At 38.8% G+C, this 18,230-nt stretch overlaps 1 protein-coding gene and 1 long non-coding RNA gene across 2 annotated transcripts in view; one reads left to right on the forward strand and one right to left on the reverse strand.

Moving 5' to 3' along the window:
• Positions 1-18,230, forward strand: part of PRTG (protogenin) — a 91,755-nt gene that overhangs the window by 57,092 nt on the left and 16,433 nt on the right. Inside the window, 2 exon segments of the mRNA XM_069798207.1 lie at positions 15,914-16,009; positions 16,559-16,745. Of these exon segments, the coding sequence (XP_069654308.1) occupies positions 15,914-16,009; positions 16,559-16,745 (283 nt within the window).
• The window catches only part of LOC138688028 (uncharacterized), a 60,060-nt gene that overhangs the window by 13,247 nt on the left and 28,583 nt on the right, over positions 1-18,230 (reverse strand). The gene's annotated exons all lie outside the window — the stretch shown is intronic.

Below are 18,230 nucleotides of genomic sequence, written 5' to 3' on the forward strand. Positions count from 1 at the left end.
AGAAAAAAAGAGCAAGCAGTTAACAATGGCAGGAATGACCAGATAATTGCTCAAATTTCTTAAACAAAACAATAAAATAAACCAAACCAAACAAAAAAGCCCCCAACAACTATGTACATTTCTGCTATGCAACCTTTTTAAGATTTAAACAGAACTTTAAATATGGTAGGTTTTTGGTTTTTTTTTTTCCTTCCTTTTTTCCTGAAATGAGAGGATTTGTCTCTGGGAGACAGCATTATTTAATTTGCTATTTATTGGACTTCATTAGTAAAATACTTAAGTCCTGGATTGCAAAGAAACTGCTCCTTGGAGAAAGCTTAGAGAAAACTCCTGTTATAGGAAATTAAATCAACATTGTCCATTAATCATACTGCATGTCAACCCCCAGACCTCTCTTGATTGTTCTTGGTGAATGTGAGGAACCATTAGATGTGTGAGGTCCTTAAAGGTCTGAGTAAGTCAAAGGCGAAGAGTTTAAAAAAATGCCACCATTAGCACATGAAAGAGACTTCAGAGTGGACAGAAGAAAACATTTGCTGTACAGGGCTAGTTACATTTCTTAACCCCCCCACCCCCCCACCTCCTTTTTTTTTTTTAATTGTATTCTTCCTTTGTTAAACAACAATCCAGATGTTGTGATCAAATGTTAACTTAATTTCTCCTGAGTTTTTTTTCATTAACTTCTTTTGGGTCACCTTACCACTTGTGATAGTTGTATGGGAAAGGTAACAGTATGGGCTCTTTGCAAATTCTGTGTTCATGATAAGTAAATGCATTTCTAAAGCTAAGCTAATATGTTTTCTGGTAGCTTTCCTGCCTTGAGTAACACCTTGGTTATATATTTGCCACGAAGGCACTATTGCTAACAGAAGCATTTTTCTATTTTGGGAAAAGATGCAATTGTGGAAAAGTCAATGTTGGTTTTTTTTCAGTTTGCCTGGAGTCACGCTTTTGTGGCAGATGAAGGGAGGGTATGTGGGAAGTGGGGAAAAAAACAATCTTGTGTTGGAAGAAGCAGCTCTTGCTGTGAAGCTTCTCCTGTGAATTTTTTGTGCCTTGGAAAAAAGTTTAGTAGAAATAACTTTTGCATAAAAAGTGTATTTCAGCATTTATACTCCCTTTCACGGTGTTTTTACCATTATCATAGCTGAATATTGTATCCCAACTCAAGCTGGTTATCATTACAAAACAAAAATACTTGTCTCTGCACGTGTTTGCAGAAGCTGGGACAGGGAAATACATTCTTGATCCTGTTTGGTAGATCAGTTAAAGACTTGAGTTTTCTGCCTCTTGTGTGCATCCAGTTGTGCGTGCTGTGGCTCTTTGTACAACTGACATATTTGTATATTCAGACAAAGGAGGAGACTTAAAATATTGCATGCAAATATATCTTGAAAATGTGGTCTGTATATCAGATCCCAGGGCTTTTTTTAAGGCAGTTGAACTGGAGATGTTAAGAAGCAATACGGTAGGATGGTTTATATGGGGGCAGAGAGGCAGATGGGTAGGTGTTGCACTACTGTGCATTGTGTCCATTTACCCATCAATTCCCCACTTTCTCCTTTGTGTATTTAAGACGCAGGGAGTGATTTGCTCATAGCCTGTTACCTCGCTCCGTATCTGTGTGTCTAAATTTGCATGTGTATATAGAAACTGTTTGGAGAAAAATAGGGTATCTTCTGGCTTCCTGATCCTCTTTGTCTTAGTGTAGTCCAGCACTTCTCCATCAGAAGCATACCTCTTACTGTATTAGTCCTTTGTATTAATTTTTCTTTCCATGATAATCGTTAATGTGGGCCCAACTTAGCCTGTTTATTCATGTCCTTTGGCTGCCTTCTTACTGCTTCTTACCTGCCTTTATCTAATTTCTCTTAGCTTCTCATCAGTCCTTGTTGCCTTGATGACAACCACTTGCCTTGGAAAACCCATAGCTGTAGCACTCCCTACCAGCTTTTTGTGCTGGAAAACTTTGCTCAGGGGTGGCTTGGATGTATTAAATCTTTGTATGTTATCCAAGCAGAGTAGACAGGTATGCATGGGCTGTGATTGGCAGAGCTGTGTCATATATGCAGTGATAACCATCCCTGTCCTTCAGAAATGACAGCCAGATCATGCTCCCAATCCACCCAATAAAATACCTGAAGAAAACCACCAAAGCACAGTCAAGTTGTAGGACAGAAAAGTGAATTGCTTAGCATGATTCAGAATGCAGGCACAAGTCTAGGGTACTCTGGCTGGCTCAGCAGTGCCTCTTTTGCTTGAGCCTCCCTGTTGGAAGATCAGCCTCTGAAAGGTCATCTTCCACCTTGTTGAAGCCGGGAGGATTCTGCCCTGGGGGTCCCCAGAACCTGTGCTGTCCCTTGTGCCTCCGTGCAAGGCAGCTGAACCACGCTGCCTGGAGTGGTGTGACAAAAAAACACTTTAGGCAGTTATTTGTATTTCCACCTTTCTATGTTATTTCAGCATTTTGTAACCATTCCAATGAGTTTCACAGGTGGATGAGTGTTCACTGTCCCATCTTAAAAACTGGGTACCTGAAACACAAGGAAGAGAAGGGCCATTTTCATGGAGTTTCTCGAGTACTGGTGGTTTAAACTGAGTGTGATATCGCCGAAATCAGTGACAGAACTGAGCTGTAAATTGCCAGATTTCCAGCTTTGCATTCAGTCTATTAGATAACAGCTCCCCCTTGAGGGAAACTTCTTTTATTAATAAATTCATTACATGGCTATTCTATCATTGGAGTTCTTGTGTGGATAGGTTTGAGATTCACGATTTCACCAGGCTGCATAAGATGAAATAGACTCACGGTGGCTGTGTTGTGTCCTAACCAGCTGGCCACAGCTGGGAATAGCGAGGTGGTTCTGCCAGTGGCTTGCTCTGTTGCTTCGGGATGTTGCTTAGTTCTCAGAGTTCATCAAAGTGCAACTTGGAGCTCAATAAAGTAGCAAAAGCTGGCACTTTTGGAAGAAAACACCCCACATTCCTTGTGTACCTGTCTGTGCTAATTTGTGCTGCTCCTCTCTGTGCTTGCATTAACACTTGTGTGGTTGCACAGGGACAGGGTGGGAAATTGGCCTGAATGAAAAATAACTCTGCAAACGAAGGTTGTGGCAGGAGTGAGTGGCTGAAGGGTGAGGGGAAGCAGGCTGGCTTCTTTCAGCAGCAGTGTTGGCTAGTGCTGGTTTAAAGTGCTCATCAAACTGCAGGCTCAACTCAGCATTTGTAAAACTGAATGAATGATGGGAAACCCTTTTAATTGTACAAAGGAAGATAGCTAGCTAAGAGTTAAGTAGCTGTGTGTTTATTTTACTTAAGTAATCAATCAGTCAGACTGCTTTCCATTTTCTAAGTATTGTATAAACTTCATATGCAGAGGAATTACATCAAGATAATTTTGTTCTCCCTTTTTCAATCAAGATAGTAATATAGCTTGGATTTAAATCTTGAATGCATTAGGAAAGATAACAAAAATAACCTTGATTATAAGTAGTCTCCTAGTCTTTTAATCTGTACTTTTCAGTTTGTTAATACAATGTTTGACATGAATTCAATGCTTGTTCTTCACAAAACTAATTAAAAAATACAGCAGGTATGGTGAAAGATTTAAATTACAACTGGTCTGTGGTCAAACATTTTGATGACAACAGCATTGCTTCCCATGAGAAGTGATTTTGTTTATTAAAAAAAAAAAAGTTAAAGAAAACCAATTTGAAGGAAAAATTTAAGCCAGACTAAATTGCCATGTATATAATTATGGAAAACACTTTAGACACATAAAAACCATTCTTGGAAAAAAGCACATAATCTTTGAAATTCTATTCCAGATTCTACAAAGTTGTAATTTACTTTTCCATGTTGTTATTGCTATTCTGAGCATCCTTTAAAGTACAGTAGTATTTACCTGTAGTAAATTTACTATAAAAGTATTTACTGTAAAAAACCTGTTGTAATCCATTTCGGGGGGGGGGGGCGAGGATATACTTTTGTCTTTACAAAATACCACAAAGTGTAAAAGAAATAGTAGGTGCTGTGTTGTCAGCCAGAAGAGCCAAAGATTTTCAGAAGTTTCAGGAAGCCTGAAATCTTTCAGGTTACTCTTCTTGTTTAGATGCTTCTTTATATGGATATTAAACAACATTTTTGTAGAAGGATATTAGTACTCGGAATACAGTTCAGAGAATTCTGAGTAAAGGAGCTGAGCTCCTGACAATGTTAGGTCCAAATTCAGATTGCACATGTTGACCCCTTTTGTACCACCTGCAAGATCTGTCTGTGGTGCTTTCAAGAATACTGTTCTAGAAATTTGGCCTTAATTAAATAGTCTTCAAATAAACCATTAACATGTATTTAACAAAAAGCAGCAACAACATTAACTTGCACAGCTGCTGCCACAGACTGAGTAATCCTTCTGGTGAATTATCTTAGAAGAGCAGAGTCCTGGCCTGGAAAGATGTGAACACAAGATGCCATTGAAATATGGTTTTAGGTGGAATCTGTGTGGAGATGAGTAGTAGCATTTTTAGAGAGAAGCAAATTCTCCTGGCCTTCTAAATGGGTATTTGTACCAAACTTAAACTCATTGAAAGCATTCAAGAAGGAATATAAGTATGTAGTATATCTGGCTTCATTGCCTGGTGACAAGCTGTCACTTACTGTGTTCTTTTAATAAACTTTTCTGTGCAAATTCCTACCACAAAACTCATTATGAATAGCTCATGCCAGTGTGCCATTGAATATAACAGCAGTGCATATTAGAGCCAAGGACGTTGTAGGGTCCTGGATACTTTTATTATCGTTACAAATGGAAATTTTCTTCAGGGCATGTTTTAGAAGTCCAGGATGTGCTGTATGAAAATGTAAAGGCTAAAAATAACACTGCTGCGCCAAACCACTAGGGAGGTAGTTCAGCATAATCTAAATGTAATTAAAATGAATACCCTTGCTAAATGTCAAAGATACGCAACCAGTCAGAGAGGCTGTAGAGAATAAGGCATCTAAGAGGATAGTGAAGGAAAAGTAACAGACATGTTCATGTATGGGGAGAGATACTGCAATGCATTTCATGGCTGAGGAAATGGAGACCTGTGTCCTCATGCCACCACACTTCAGGTGAAATGACCTGCTGACCTAAGGCATTTGAGCTGAACTCTTTACAAGTGCTATTAGCTGACTTCCCTGCTTTCTGTTTTATTAACCTGTGTGATTGGAAACTGTTTAGCATTATATGCTGAGTTTTCAATGAATACTTTGCATTAAAAGTAGTGTACAAAGGAAGCTTGATGCCAGCCTTCATTTTAAGCTTTTTTTTAATGCATCTGAATTTAACTTCAGCAAATGAAGTATAAGAGTTGTCATATCAGAAGCAGTAAATGTGTATCAGACTAACGGGCGGTCTATGACAAATGTGTCGGTTTAGTGAATTCACTATAAATCTTGTCAGCCTTCTAGGTTAACTTGCCCCTCCACCCTGTATTCAACAAATGGGTGCCAAATTTTGAGCTTCATTAAGCAGTTGCTTTATTTACATCTGCAAAGTGTCTGTATAATAATAGTTCAGTGCTCACACAACTGTGCATGCCAGCAAGCCCATGGACACAGAGTGTAGATGAGGTATCCGTCAAGGAGGTGCACCACCGCAACCTGGTGGTGTCTGACAAATAAAACGGAGCGCTGTGTGAGCGGAGCACACATGGCCCTTGACACCTGCAATAACAGAATGTCCCACTGAAGTTTGGGCCCTAATTATAGATGCAGCTGGATATAGGCCATGCATGCCTTAAGAAAAAGATAGTGGTGGTTTCTACTTGCATGTATTTTGTTTGTTTTTCTGTCATGACTGACTTGTTTTACATTTAGCAATTTGAATGTGTTTTAGTGCAGTTTCTTGTTGCCCTCTCAAGGAGGAGGAGAGAGACAGACTAATTAGTTGCCTGACACAAAGCTTTTGCATCTTGCAGTCATGCTTGCAACAGCACAACTCCTAAAGCTTGAGATCTGAGAAGAGTCACCAGACCACAGATGTTTTTGCAATGAAACCGTGCACCTCCTAGAAAGTCACTGTGGTGCAAGTAATGATAGATAGTGTTTTCATTTTGCTGCACAAAAGGGTCAAAATGGCATGGGGAGTCCATGACAGACCAGCAGAAAATGTTGGTTCTGAAAGAAAATTTATTTCATAGCTTCAGGGGAAAGTTTGGGTGCTGTGAACAGATTGCCTTTGTCATTGTGTAAAAATGTGTTGGTTGTAAGGTGATGCTGGATGTCAGGCAGTCAGTGCATATGTATGATAGAGATTGGTACCTAAACAGATGTTAAACCAAACTTGGTAGAGTGCTTATTGCATTGTGTTTAGATGCGTTTTCTGGAAGCATTCCTCTTAGCATGAAGATCAGGCAAATTGTTTAAACTTCCTTCCTATCTGCAACCCAGAAATGTTGGTCTTCACTGAGATCATCTTTTCAGTATCTTCCATCTTACGGAAAAGAACTTTTTATAGCACACTCCTGTTTTGAGGGGTGCTTGTAGCAGCATTTGGGTGGGGTTTTTTTCTTTCTTTTTTTTTTTTCCTGATCCTCTACTGTAATGTTTGATTCACTAACTGTTTTCTGTCACTCATGTGTGGGTCAGTTGCTGTATGTAAGGGAACCTGTTGTATGGGGTGACACATCCTGTTTGGACCACTGCGTGAATTCTCAGTGGACGTATCTGTGTTAGTAACTGGGGGTAATTAAGGCTCTGCTGGCTCCTTCGGACACTCTTTCCCTCCCCCCCTCGCCCTCCCTTCTTCTTCCAGAGATGGCCTCTCTACATAATTCCATTAAAGTGATTGTGCTCTGAGGGGTGGACTGAGGGGCAGCGCTCTCATCTTTCAAAGCAGGACCAATGAGCTATGTGCTTTCCACTGGGCAGCAACAAAAGAAAAGGTCTCTCAGAAGAAAAGACGAGCACAAAAGATCAAAATTAGGTGTTTGTCCAGGCCTCTGGTATTGCTTTCAAGTTAGCTTTCGAGGGCTCACTTTGAAAACGGTGAGCCAGGCTAGTTAACATAAGGGTGTCTGCTAGTTATAGAGTGTGTTGTTAGAATAATATTGGAAGAGAGCTTTTTGCTTGTGCAATTTACCGGTTCTCTGAAGTGCAAGAGAAACACAGGGACTGATTGAAAACGTTGCAGGCGTAGTGGGAATGCTCTATGCCCGTAAGGAAATCGGGCAAATTTAAAATCGTTGAGATTTGCTTCATTTTTAAAAAGATTAGAGACATTTAGATGGTTCTTGTTTCCGTAGCCTCCAAAAGGCTAAAATGCTGTATGCTGGGAATTCATCCTGCCCGCTAGCCCTACCCCCCACGCTTTTTTTGTATAAAGCTGCTATTGCTGATGGTGGGCAGTAGGAGAGGTGATGTTTTTACAGCAAGGGGGTGTGAGGTGTTGTTTGTCCTGGGGCCCTCTAAGGGGATAGCGCAAAGCTACAAAAGGGATACAGACCCTTTTCAGATTTAGACAAATAAGCGCGAGCCATCCAAAGCCGTGGAAAGCCAGACCATTTAGCTGGATCAATTCACATATGTCATATGTTCTATTTTCTACCCAAATAAACTTTTACAATGTTGTACAAAGAACAAACTGCTTAGTTTCTACTTCAGTTATTTGGTTTGCAAAGGAAAACATGAGTATTACAGACAGTCTTTGTTCCATCTAACTGTTTAAAGTTACCTTTAAATTGAAAAAGAAACCATGAAATGTAAAATATTGGCAATTTGTAACCTCTCAGACTATTTTAATCTGATATTAAAAAGTTGTTATTTAAAATATGCAAGAAATTGAAATTCCAACTCCTTTAAAAATAGAAGTAATTAAATATAATTATCTGAAGCTAGTAATAATGCTTAGAAATTACATACCCAGAGAACCTTGACAAGATTTAAAAAATCGTAAGAGAACAGGATTGCTAAACTGTGTTTATTTGCTTAATCATATGTACTTGAGCAAGGTAAAAGGGCATTTTTTAGAAAAGAGAAATAAAATCCAGTACTAAAAAATCTGAGAGGAACTACCTGCTTCTGAGAGGAACAGACCTGAATCTGTATCATCCTTCTACTTCCCGGCTTTACGTTACTGTTTGGCTTGATGCGCTTCTCTCTGTCCCTTTTGTCTAATGTATTTGAAATGTATTTGCTTATTTTCCTAATAAGTTTCTGCTGTATTTACATTACTTTGCTTCAAAAGTACATTTTTAAGGATAGTATTTCTCAGTGCTCTTCCTTTCCCACCCTTCCCCCTTAATAATTCCCCTGGACCTCAGTTGCTTGGAGCAGACTTTGGCTAGCCCCAGATTCGATGTCAAAGGCCGTGACCCGATGTCAGAGCAGCCCATGCTGCTGGCCTCTTCTTTGAATAATTATCTGGAGTTTATTGTGTTGAAGGGACGGGCTTGGGGGCAGCGCAGTCACCCTGGCAAACCAGACCAATGAGCTATCCAGCCGGACCACTACCCAACAATGGACCTGTAGGTTACACAAAAAATCCAGCAGCACAAAAGATTAAATTAAAAATGGACATTTGGCCACAGAAGTTTTGTCCTTAGAACAACCATTTTTTCAGCCTTTTGAGTGTAGTGTGGTTTTGATACCTTTAATTGAAAGGAAAAAAGTATTTTCTAAATTTTGTATGTAAGCTAGAATAAAACTGAAATATTTTTCTTATCCCCCTTCCCCAGCTGTTAGAATCGCCGCATTGGATGTAGCTTAAGAAGTTGTTTCTAGTCACTGAACTTGACTGAGAACATCAAGCCACTGAACTTTTTTGGTTTTTTTTCTCTAGAAATTCTGTGCAATCCTAATTCTTATAGAAACAAGAACAAAGCCCCCAATACTTTTATTTCTATCAATACTTTCCTTTTAAAGTGCTGAGAGCAGGGATGTTCAAAACAGGTACGAAAGTATGCTCAGTATCCAGACTTAATGAGTCAACAGTAAATGATAGTAAAACGTCCATTTTCTTTGGGCTTCCTTATCTTTTCCCCTCCCCAAAGAGGACTTAAAAAGTCTGAAATCCAGATTGTGGAGTGCTGTCTCTTCTTATCAGGACTGAATGAAAGGCTGCTGGAGGTGGACTCACTGTTCTGGAGGGGTGGAAAAAAAAAAAAGTTCTTTCATGGTCTGACCTCAGATTCTTTCTTAATTTTATCTAGCCCTGACCTGTTGGCTCTGCTCTGGCTCCTTTCAAGGCCTTCGGAGCTTCACAAACATGCAGCAGCTGAAGGAAACAATGGCAGGGCTTTTAGGGGTTGCAATATTACACTCTCTTGTAACCTTGGCTAAGTAGCCTGTAAACAGATGCTTTCTGTGAAGCATTTGCCAGAAAGCCAAAATTTTGGCTGTTGATATCAGCAAACATGGCTCTGTAACACTCTTGATTTAGAACTCTTCATTTTGTATTCAAGATAAGCTGCAGCTGAATGAACAGTTACCCAGAGCATGTCTCATGTACAATGTGGTACTGGAACCTGCTCTTACAAGTTTTATACTTATCTTTAATGCTCTAAATGTACCTGGAATATAAGAATCCTATGAAGACAGATTATAAAAATCTGAATGGGATAAACTCAGTTTGGTCTTTTGCAGAAAACTGATTTGAAGATAATGTTAAAATGTAATCAGGACATTTGCATTTCTCTGTATTCTTTTGAGAAGGCGGATGGAATTACATATGGATTAGGATTTTTCATTGGCTGTGTTGTTAGTGTCGTGCTGCTTTAAGCTTAGAGGGTTTTAATTATGTAATAGAATGTATTGAGAACTTTTTGTTCCATTGTGAATATGGAAGTGACTTTATTGTTCTTAGTAACTTTTCCTAAAAGTTCAGTCTGTGCAATCTTAGTAATTTAAGAATGAGGTAGTTGTATTAAAAAGTACTTCACCAGCTGCAAAGTGATTTGAAGCACATTTTTGTTTTTAGTTGTTTAACTGCTAATACAGGCATTTAATCTTTGATGCCTCTAGTTTTTCCAGCTGTGTTCATTGGAAGTGCATGAGGACACCATCTGGCAGTAATGAGGTATAACTCTACCAGATGGAACTAACCCATGTTGGTGGGAGAGATGTTTCTTCCTCTCCCCATGTCACCTTTATCACTAGGGAAATGTCTTCAAAACAGAAGACCTTTTTTCCACCCCACCCCCCAGATAATGGTAGCTGCTACAGCAGTCATCACAGCAAAACCTGGGTTTTCAGTAGGTATTTTTCAGAGGCCAGCAAGTGTCAACAGAAGCACCATTTATTCTACTGTGGAACAATGCCAGATTGTTTTATGTTTTTTTTCTGTGTATTTGTCTCAATGTTTTAGAAGAACTGAAGAACTATGTTTGAGTCAGTAACTCAATGGAGTTCCATGGAATACACTAACATACACTAAAACTAGTTTTCTGGCATGAGAAGATAACAACTCTGTAGTTGCTTTTGCCTACCATTGTGTATGTATTTACTGGACCATTTATATTTTTCTAAGCTTTCAAAACTGGGCTCTGTATGTTTAATCCATGTTTAACTAATAAATGTATATAATTTGAACATATTAACTTCTTAAGTTTTGGACAAGAAAATGGGAAAATCTGAATATGAGCATTTCTGACAGACAGCTGCTTTGGAGTAGCAACTTCTCCCCTTACTGGAAGAGAAATGAAGATTTACGTAGAAGCAAGGCTGATGGCAGTAGTAAAGAATACTGAATAACTTTGAGCTGGTGCAACAAAATGTGGATGTTCCAATGGACTGTAGAGCAATAGGACTGCTAATGAACCAACTCTCAATTCTTCATGATATTTTTGCAGTTTCTCTCAGTTTCTTGTGTCCAGACAGACAAACAGCTGTGGTTCTCCCCCCATGCTGGGAAATGAAATGACTTGTCACACAACCAGGGTTGGAACATCTGAGTGCACTGTGGTATTTTTCTTGAAGAATCTGTTTTTACAGCATTAACACAGTAACTGCTATGAGCTTCCTATCTGCTTTCTGAGAAGCTGAACATAGTCTCTTAAGATTGTATCTCCAGAATGTATTAAGACAGTAAGATATGCAAGTAAATCATTGTCATCCAAACTCTTACCAAGCTTCAGCTACTGTAATGTTTAATGTTTTTTCCAAGTTACAATCCATGTTTTAAATGATAGTTCAACTTAATTTTTTTGCTTATACTTGCAGTGTTTAGCTTTGCCATAGTTTTACTGTAAGGTATGGAACCTATTCATAGACTCGCAAAACAAAGAGAAGGCTCCCCCACGTGTCTTGCTGCTGAAAGACCTACCAGGGTTGAATCTGCATGGCTCACTGCAGATTTTTATGGGAGAGTAAATGACAGGATATGAGATTCCACAGGAGTATCATCAGGGAGCAGTGCTCTGCCTACAAAAACTGCCATAGGAAAAAGAGGCTGATCCTACATAAATTGTGAAACCGTGATTTTTGGGACAGTATCTGTTTTGATAATTTGAAATTAATCAATATAAGGCATATTTAGCTTTTTCCTACTCTTACTTTATAGCAGTAGTATTACCAGAGGCAAAATTTGTGTCTTTTGTTGAACTGTTATTCATGTGTTTTTAATACTGACAGGTTTTGGTTATACAAAAAGGGTGTGTGAGGCAGATCCATTGTACCATGTGAAACTATGCCAGCTTATCACCTCCCCCCTATACTGTCTTATAAGACAGTCTCTGTGTACTCCAGAGGCAGTCTTGTAATAAAATTTATGAATTAGCTCTAGCATGTTTGTACCAACATCAGTGCTGGCCTCTTGATTTGTACAAACAGTGTAGTTTTTGCGTCCTTTCTAACCAGCAGATTTAAGTCATAACAATAAAAATGCCTATTAAAAAGCTGTAGGTAGGTGCTGTGACACTTAATTTTACAACAGCCTAATACCAGCAGCACTAAAAAAACCAAACTAAAACAAACCATATTCAACAGAAACAAATTAACTTTAAAAAATTCAGCCAGTGGGTAAATAGGCTACAGAATTGGTTGAGTTCACCTTAGGTCTGGGAACAAGCCTTCAACCACTACACAAATCCTGGCAATTGCAAGAGAATTAATTGAAATGACTCAGTGTTACCAGCTGTTCAGAGAAAGTTTGAAAATGTGGAGGTGAAATCTTGACGCGAGTTTTTTTTTACTTAAACTGAATTTAGGTGTTGAATGGGTTGAGCAAATCACTGCACCTGATTTTTTTCTGAATAGCAGTGATCTTCTGTGGAAAGATGTGTTACTTCTGGGTCTGTTAGGAGCATGACTGATGGCCTCAATACTCGCTTCCCTGCTTTCTGAGCCTCTCAAGCCTCCTGTTGCTGTATAATGTGCATGGATGGCACACACTAAATTTGAGACTGTCAGGCCCCCAGGTGGCCAAGCTATCCCCAATCTTTTATCAATGATTTATGTGTAAACGATTCAGGATACCTATGCTGGTTAAAGGCAAGAAAGATCCTGAAGTTTGTTTTCTCTCTAAGGATGTGTCTGGCTTTTATGCCAAGTTTGTACTGGGATTGCCATTGAGGAGTAAATCATATCATAAGCCTGTAAATGATGCTAACAATTGTTAAAAATATTCTAAACAGAGGCTACTTCAGACAAAAAAATATTTTCAACCACTTCATAAAACAAATAGTGTGCAAGTATCTGTTGGAACCGGAGGCAGATCTTTGGCTGTTGGCTATTTTGTTTTGCGTTTGATGAAGCTATGCTCAACATGGAACACCGTCTCAGCAAGTACTTTGAATTGGTCTTCGCTCATGTTATACATGTAATGTGTGAAACAAGTTTCACATCAATTTCTTTTGCTGCTCAGTATGCTCTTATATTCTCCTTTTTGGATTACTATAACATTTAGGCATTTCTAGGGCAGTACATAATGCAGCCCTCCTCAGTTGCTCAATTACAGATACCAGCAGATGGTTTCTCAACGATAGGAGTAGTAATGTGTGACATCTTAAAAATTCTGATACCACTTTTGGATTGAACTAGTCTTGCTACCAGTTGAACCATGATGTCCTGAAGTGGAAATAACCTTGTTTTTTAAATGGTAAAGACTAGTTGGGAGGCTTTATTTTTAAACAGGTTCTTCTATATAAAGATAATTCTTTTTGAAACTTGCATTATACAAGAGTAAGATGAATGGTATTCAACATCGTGCTTTTTCTAAATGTAGAGTGTTAAGACACTTAAAAATAAGATTTAAAAAGAAGTGAATTTTTTTTGTGGGAGTTACATTTTTTGCTTTTCTTCTACATCCCATTATTCTTCCTCTCCCCCCTGATCAAGTGTTAATGAGGAATTCAGGTTTTTAAAAAAAAAAAAGGCCATGAGGATAAACAGACCTCACAGGCTCCTCATTCAGCTCAGCAGGGCACTAGACCTTAGCTATTCTTCATTTCACAGTGAAGATGATCAGTTCTGGGTGACCACTTTCAAAGGGCACAGAGTTTTTGAAGGTGCTCAGCAGGATGATAAATTGTCGTGTCTGTCATTCTGTGTCTTGCGGAAATGCAGCAGGGGTCTCTTCTGCAGGAACTTGTAAAGAAAAAGATAGACTGTGACACTTGGCCAGCTGGATGCTACCTGTTTATGTGGAATCTGTTCAAGAGTCTGCTAAATAGTACCGGAATTCAAGTTTCTTCTAAGAATGGATGGGAGAATCGATTATTATAACAACCTCCAAAGCATAATTCTACTGAGATCTTAAAGATGTCTTGAGGGCCTCTTATTAAAATTTTGGCTTTGTTTTTGAGTATTTCAGTTACATGCTAAATATATGTATTCCTACGATAGGTTAAGAAGCCTGGGAAGGTATATATTTCTGCTTTTCTGAGATGCGTGCTGTAATTTGCCTCAATAAGCCACTATAATTTGATTTTGATGTATCTAAATCACTTGGTACTTTTGAAGTGCAGTTTTTTGGTTGGGCTCAGTGTTTTTAAATGCACCTTCCCTTCACACATCTTTTGTTTTTTACAAATTTTTAAGATATTGCAATGATTTACATATAATATCTTACTATCTTTCTGAATTTTCAGTATTAAAATTCCATATTTTCTTTTATCACATGCTTAAGGTTATTCTGTCTGTTTGTGTCCATCTCCTTTTCTCTGATTTTAGTTTGTTGGCTCGGAACAACTGATGTCTGTTGTTAAAGTGATATGTAAAGTGAAAAAAACCTTCAAAGCAAATGAGAATTTTACTCTAGTTTAAAAAAAATCTCATTTTTTGAAATTTTGTTATTTGTATTGTCTACTTGTGATGTTAAAGTTTATTTGAAAATGGGAATGGGCTCCTCTTGCCCATTCTACCATTAGTGTTGAACACATCAAAGAAATACTTTGATCCAAATTTAAGAACACCTTTTCTTTTACACCTGTATTTAGATTTTAGTAAAACAGTCTTTTAAAAATAAACATACATAGAGATGTATACTCTACCTAGCGGTATCTCATTTAAAGCTGATGTAGGTAACTACATCGCAAAAAGATTGTCTTATTTCAAAAGAAATATGAAAAGATTTTACAAAATGTATTATTATGAAATCACTACGCTGTCTTTATGGAAACATAAATCGAGTTGTTGAGATTGTATTGCTGGTGCAGAGACTGCAGAGGGAGCTAACGATCTGATGTAAACAAAAGTATTTGTGGTGAAGAAATGTCAAGGATTTGTGTTCCTGCTTATTTTATGAGAGAGGCCATATCGAATCTCAGCTAAAATGAGAAAGAGGAGAGCTTATTTTGGGAAGGGATAATATTATGGTATTTTAGGGCAAGAAAAAAGAAATAAACAAGATCAGCACAGTTATATAACATCTGAACTTTCTGAAAATCTTAACAGAAGGAAAGATGTTCATGACAATAGAAGAGAATGTCCTAGTACCTACATCAGTACTGGGGTAAGTTTAGCTGAACCCAGAAGAGCTTGTATGTACTAGTAGCAAACGCTACCACCTAGCAAATCATCATTGTATGGAAGGGATTTGTTGCAAATACCATCGTAAGGGAGTAGGCTGCGGAGAAGCAGTGCAGCCATCCTGGTGGTTTGCACTCTAATCACCTGCAGGTACCCCACGCCATCTCCACTTACAGAAAGCTCAAGGCTTCTAAATCATTTCTCTGTAGTAATTTTTCACTTGGATCAAGGCCAGTGTATCATTAACAGAACTGAGAGAAGCAGCAAACTGCAATATGGGTACCCAAAGATGTGGCCAGAGAAAGGGAAATAGGGAGACCCTTCAAGCTGGGAACAGTGACCTTCTAAGAATGCCAGAACCAGCTTTCAAGAAAACATGTGGAAGTTAATGCGAAAGGCATTATTAACAATCACTATTGTTTCACAGTATACCTCCTCTCGGAACCGGGAACCAAAATATTTCCCATTTCTTTGCTGAGTCCTGTCTTCCTGCCTTCGTTTTGATTGCCCTGCTTCATTACAGCCTGCTTATCCAGAAATAAATGTTGGTTTCTGTGGACCTCAGGCTATTTGTTTTAACAAATCTTTATGTAGATTGAAAGCACTTTCAATATGCTGAATCATACTATGAAATCTAGCTCTGTAGCTGTGAAGGTGTGATTTTGTTACAGATAGAAATGTGATATTTATCCTACTCCCACTGATTTCTGTTACAAACTTCTGTTTCAGGCTATCAAAAGCAAGACTAGGAGATATGTGACTGACTCTGGGCAAAGATTCAGGGGAATTTGCAGGGCTGGAGAAAAGACAGGCTTCCAGGCATCCAGCCTGTTCATCAGTCTGCTGATTGTAGCAGACAAGTTTTGAACCAAACTTGCAGGAGAATCAAGTTATCTCACTATCTGTAGAAGTCTGAAAGTCCTTATTTTTTTATTTGAGTCTAATTATTCCTTTTCTCTTTGTGCAGATCCTAGAAGAAAGTATCATGTAAGGCTGCTCGCATATAACAGTATGGAAGAAGGTTATCAGGCAGACCAAACAGTCAGCACTCCAGGATGTGTCTGTAAGTGTTGTAGATACACGAAGAATTTACTAAGAACTGAGCTGTTTCAAGGTCCCAGCAGCTCTGTTTTTTTAACCTATAAATAATCAATTAATTCAGTGTAAAACAGAGAACGAGAAAGATTATATCTGTGACAAATACTCTCCTAGTCATCCTGCAACCGAGACAGTCTCCTATGTTCATGAACTGCAGCTGAGGAAACAAGATAGCTACCAAGCACACTTTCCTCCCCTATTAGATTGTCTGCATCAGCTAACCAGTGATGTATCATGTATCTTATGAGAGATTTATTTCTCTTCCTTGTCTCTGTTTATAGTTTTGACTTTGTTTTTGGCTAAACAAGTGGGACTACAGAAGTAATATGTGACATGTATTGGGTTAGGAGGCGTCTTTAATAGCTAGAATCAGATTCCTGGGTCTGAATACCCAGGTAGTGCTGGGTAGGGGCAGATTTGAATCTAACCTGTGGGCTCAGACCTGTCTCTTGATCTTACCAGTATCTGTATACAGTTCATTAAATAATTTGTGCTCCTTGTTTGTTTTAAACAGCTGTCCGTGATCGCATGGTGCCACCACCACCACCTCCTCACCACCTCTATGCCAAAGCTAACACTTCATCTTCTATCTACCTTCACTGGGGAAAGCCTGCCTTTACATCTGCGCAAGTCATTAACTACACAATCCGCTGCAACCCAGTGGGGCTGCAGAATGCTTCTCTGGTTCTCTACCTTCAAACGTAAGTGCAGCACTACTAATAAGTCTTGGTTTCCCATTTCCAGATCCTTCCCACTCAGTTTCTACTCTTCCTACCCTCTCTTAATAGCCTTTTACTATAACAACTTTTATCTCCCTTAGAGGACTGTGTGTTTTGCCCAGTGGCTGCTAGTTCTGTTTCTTGGTTTATTTAAGACATGTTCGTAGAACAGCTTAATTCTCTACCTGTGATCCTTGTGTTGGATCCCCGGAGAAGCTCTTGAATTTTTAATGTCTTTTTAGCTGTCTAAGTTGAATTTAATTATAAGCTCTTCTTCAGCCAAATAAAATTGAATACCTATTTTATAGGTAGCTTGTCTGGGAAAAGATGGGATTTACCCAGTGTCTGATTTTAAGACAGGAAACAAGAATTTTTGAGTTTTGAGGGCTTGAGCATGTTATTATGGGAATGCCACATTCCTGAGTGTGTGGCACCCTGCCAGGAGAAAGCTGAGTAGGAACTACAGGTTGCTTTTCAGAGAAGCAATGCGTGAGCCACAGAGTGGCAGAATAGAGAAGAAATTCTGCCTAGGCTTGGGGTTCAACTCTCTGCCCAGGCGGTATGGGAGCAGAAGACTTTGCTCCATTGTGACTGCCTATGCTGGGAGCCATGGTGCTGTTGAGAGAATCCACATGTGTGTAGCTCCCTCAACACTTGGGTTTACTCAAGCCTTCTAAATAAGAAAAATGCCGTCTAAAAGACAGTTTCCATCCTAATACTGATGGTTTTCTCTTCAAAGAACACATCCCCTGCTGTATAACTCCTGACTTCACGATTAGACACAGTATAATCACCATGTAAAATTCTTAGTGTGCAATATGGAGCATAGCAATAAATGCCGCTCTTCGTGATAGGATGAGACTATTGCAAATATTGGTGACTGCCTTTGCAGTATGGAAGACAAAAATACTAAATGAGATTTAATAAAGCAATATCTGTAGAGTAACACCATTTTAAATTGAGATTTAATCTCAACTTGGGTATTATCACCTGGAATTAACCCTGATGTATATGAAAGATTTCCCCCTGCCCCCAGAATCAAAGTAAAGCAGGACGTCTACAATTGACTTTGTGATCAAATAGTAAACTACAATATTACAATTAACATAATCAATTTTATAATCATTAAATTACCAAATATGAGTAGAAGATGAGTAGGGAACATTCATATTCTACAGACATCCCCTACACATGAGGTGATAGAGGCCAGAAGTGGAAGGGGAAGTTGCACACATAGCCTACGTCTGTTCTGTGAACTGAGAAGCAGATCAGGAATAGCTGATGGAGCCGACAGCATGTGCCTTTCAGCTGTGGTGCTGGTTGTAGTTTAAGTGTTACTCCATCTTGAAGCATAATGTCCTACGGACAAATGTGGAAAAAGCTAAGTTTGGGATACCTGCCGGTGATCTGGGCAATAATATTCTTGGACTTGCTTGTGTATCAGCTCTCCAAACAACCTGTGTGAAA

Source organism: Haliaeetus albicilla, chromosome 12 (assembly GCF_947461875.1).
Source record: "Haliaeetus albicilla chromosome 12, bHalAlb1.1, whole genome shotgun sequence".
In the NCBI taxonomy this organism is placed as follows: domain Eukaryota; kingdom Metazoa; phylum Chordata; class Aves; order Accipitriformes; family Accipitridae; genus Haliaeetus; species Haliaeetus albicilla.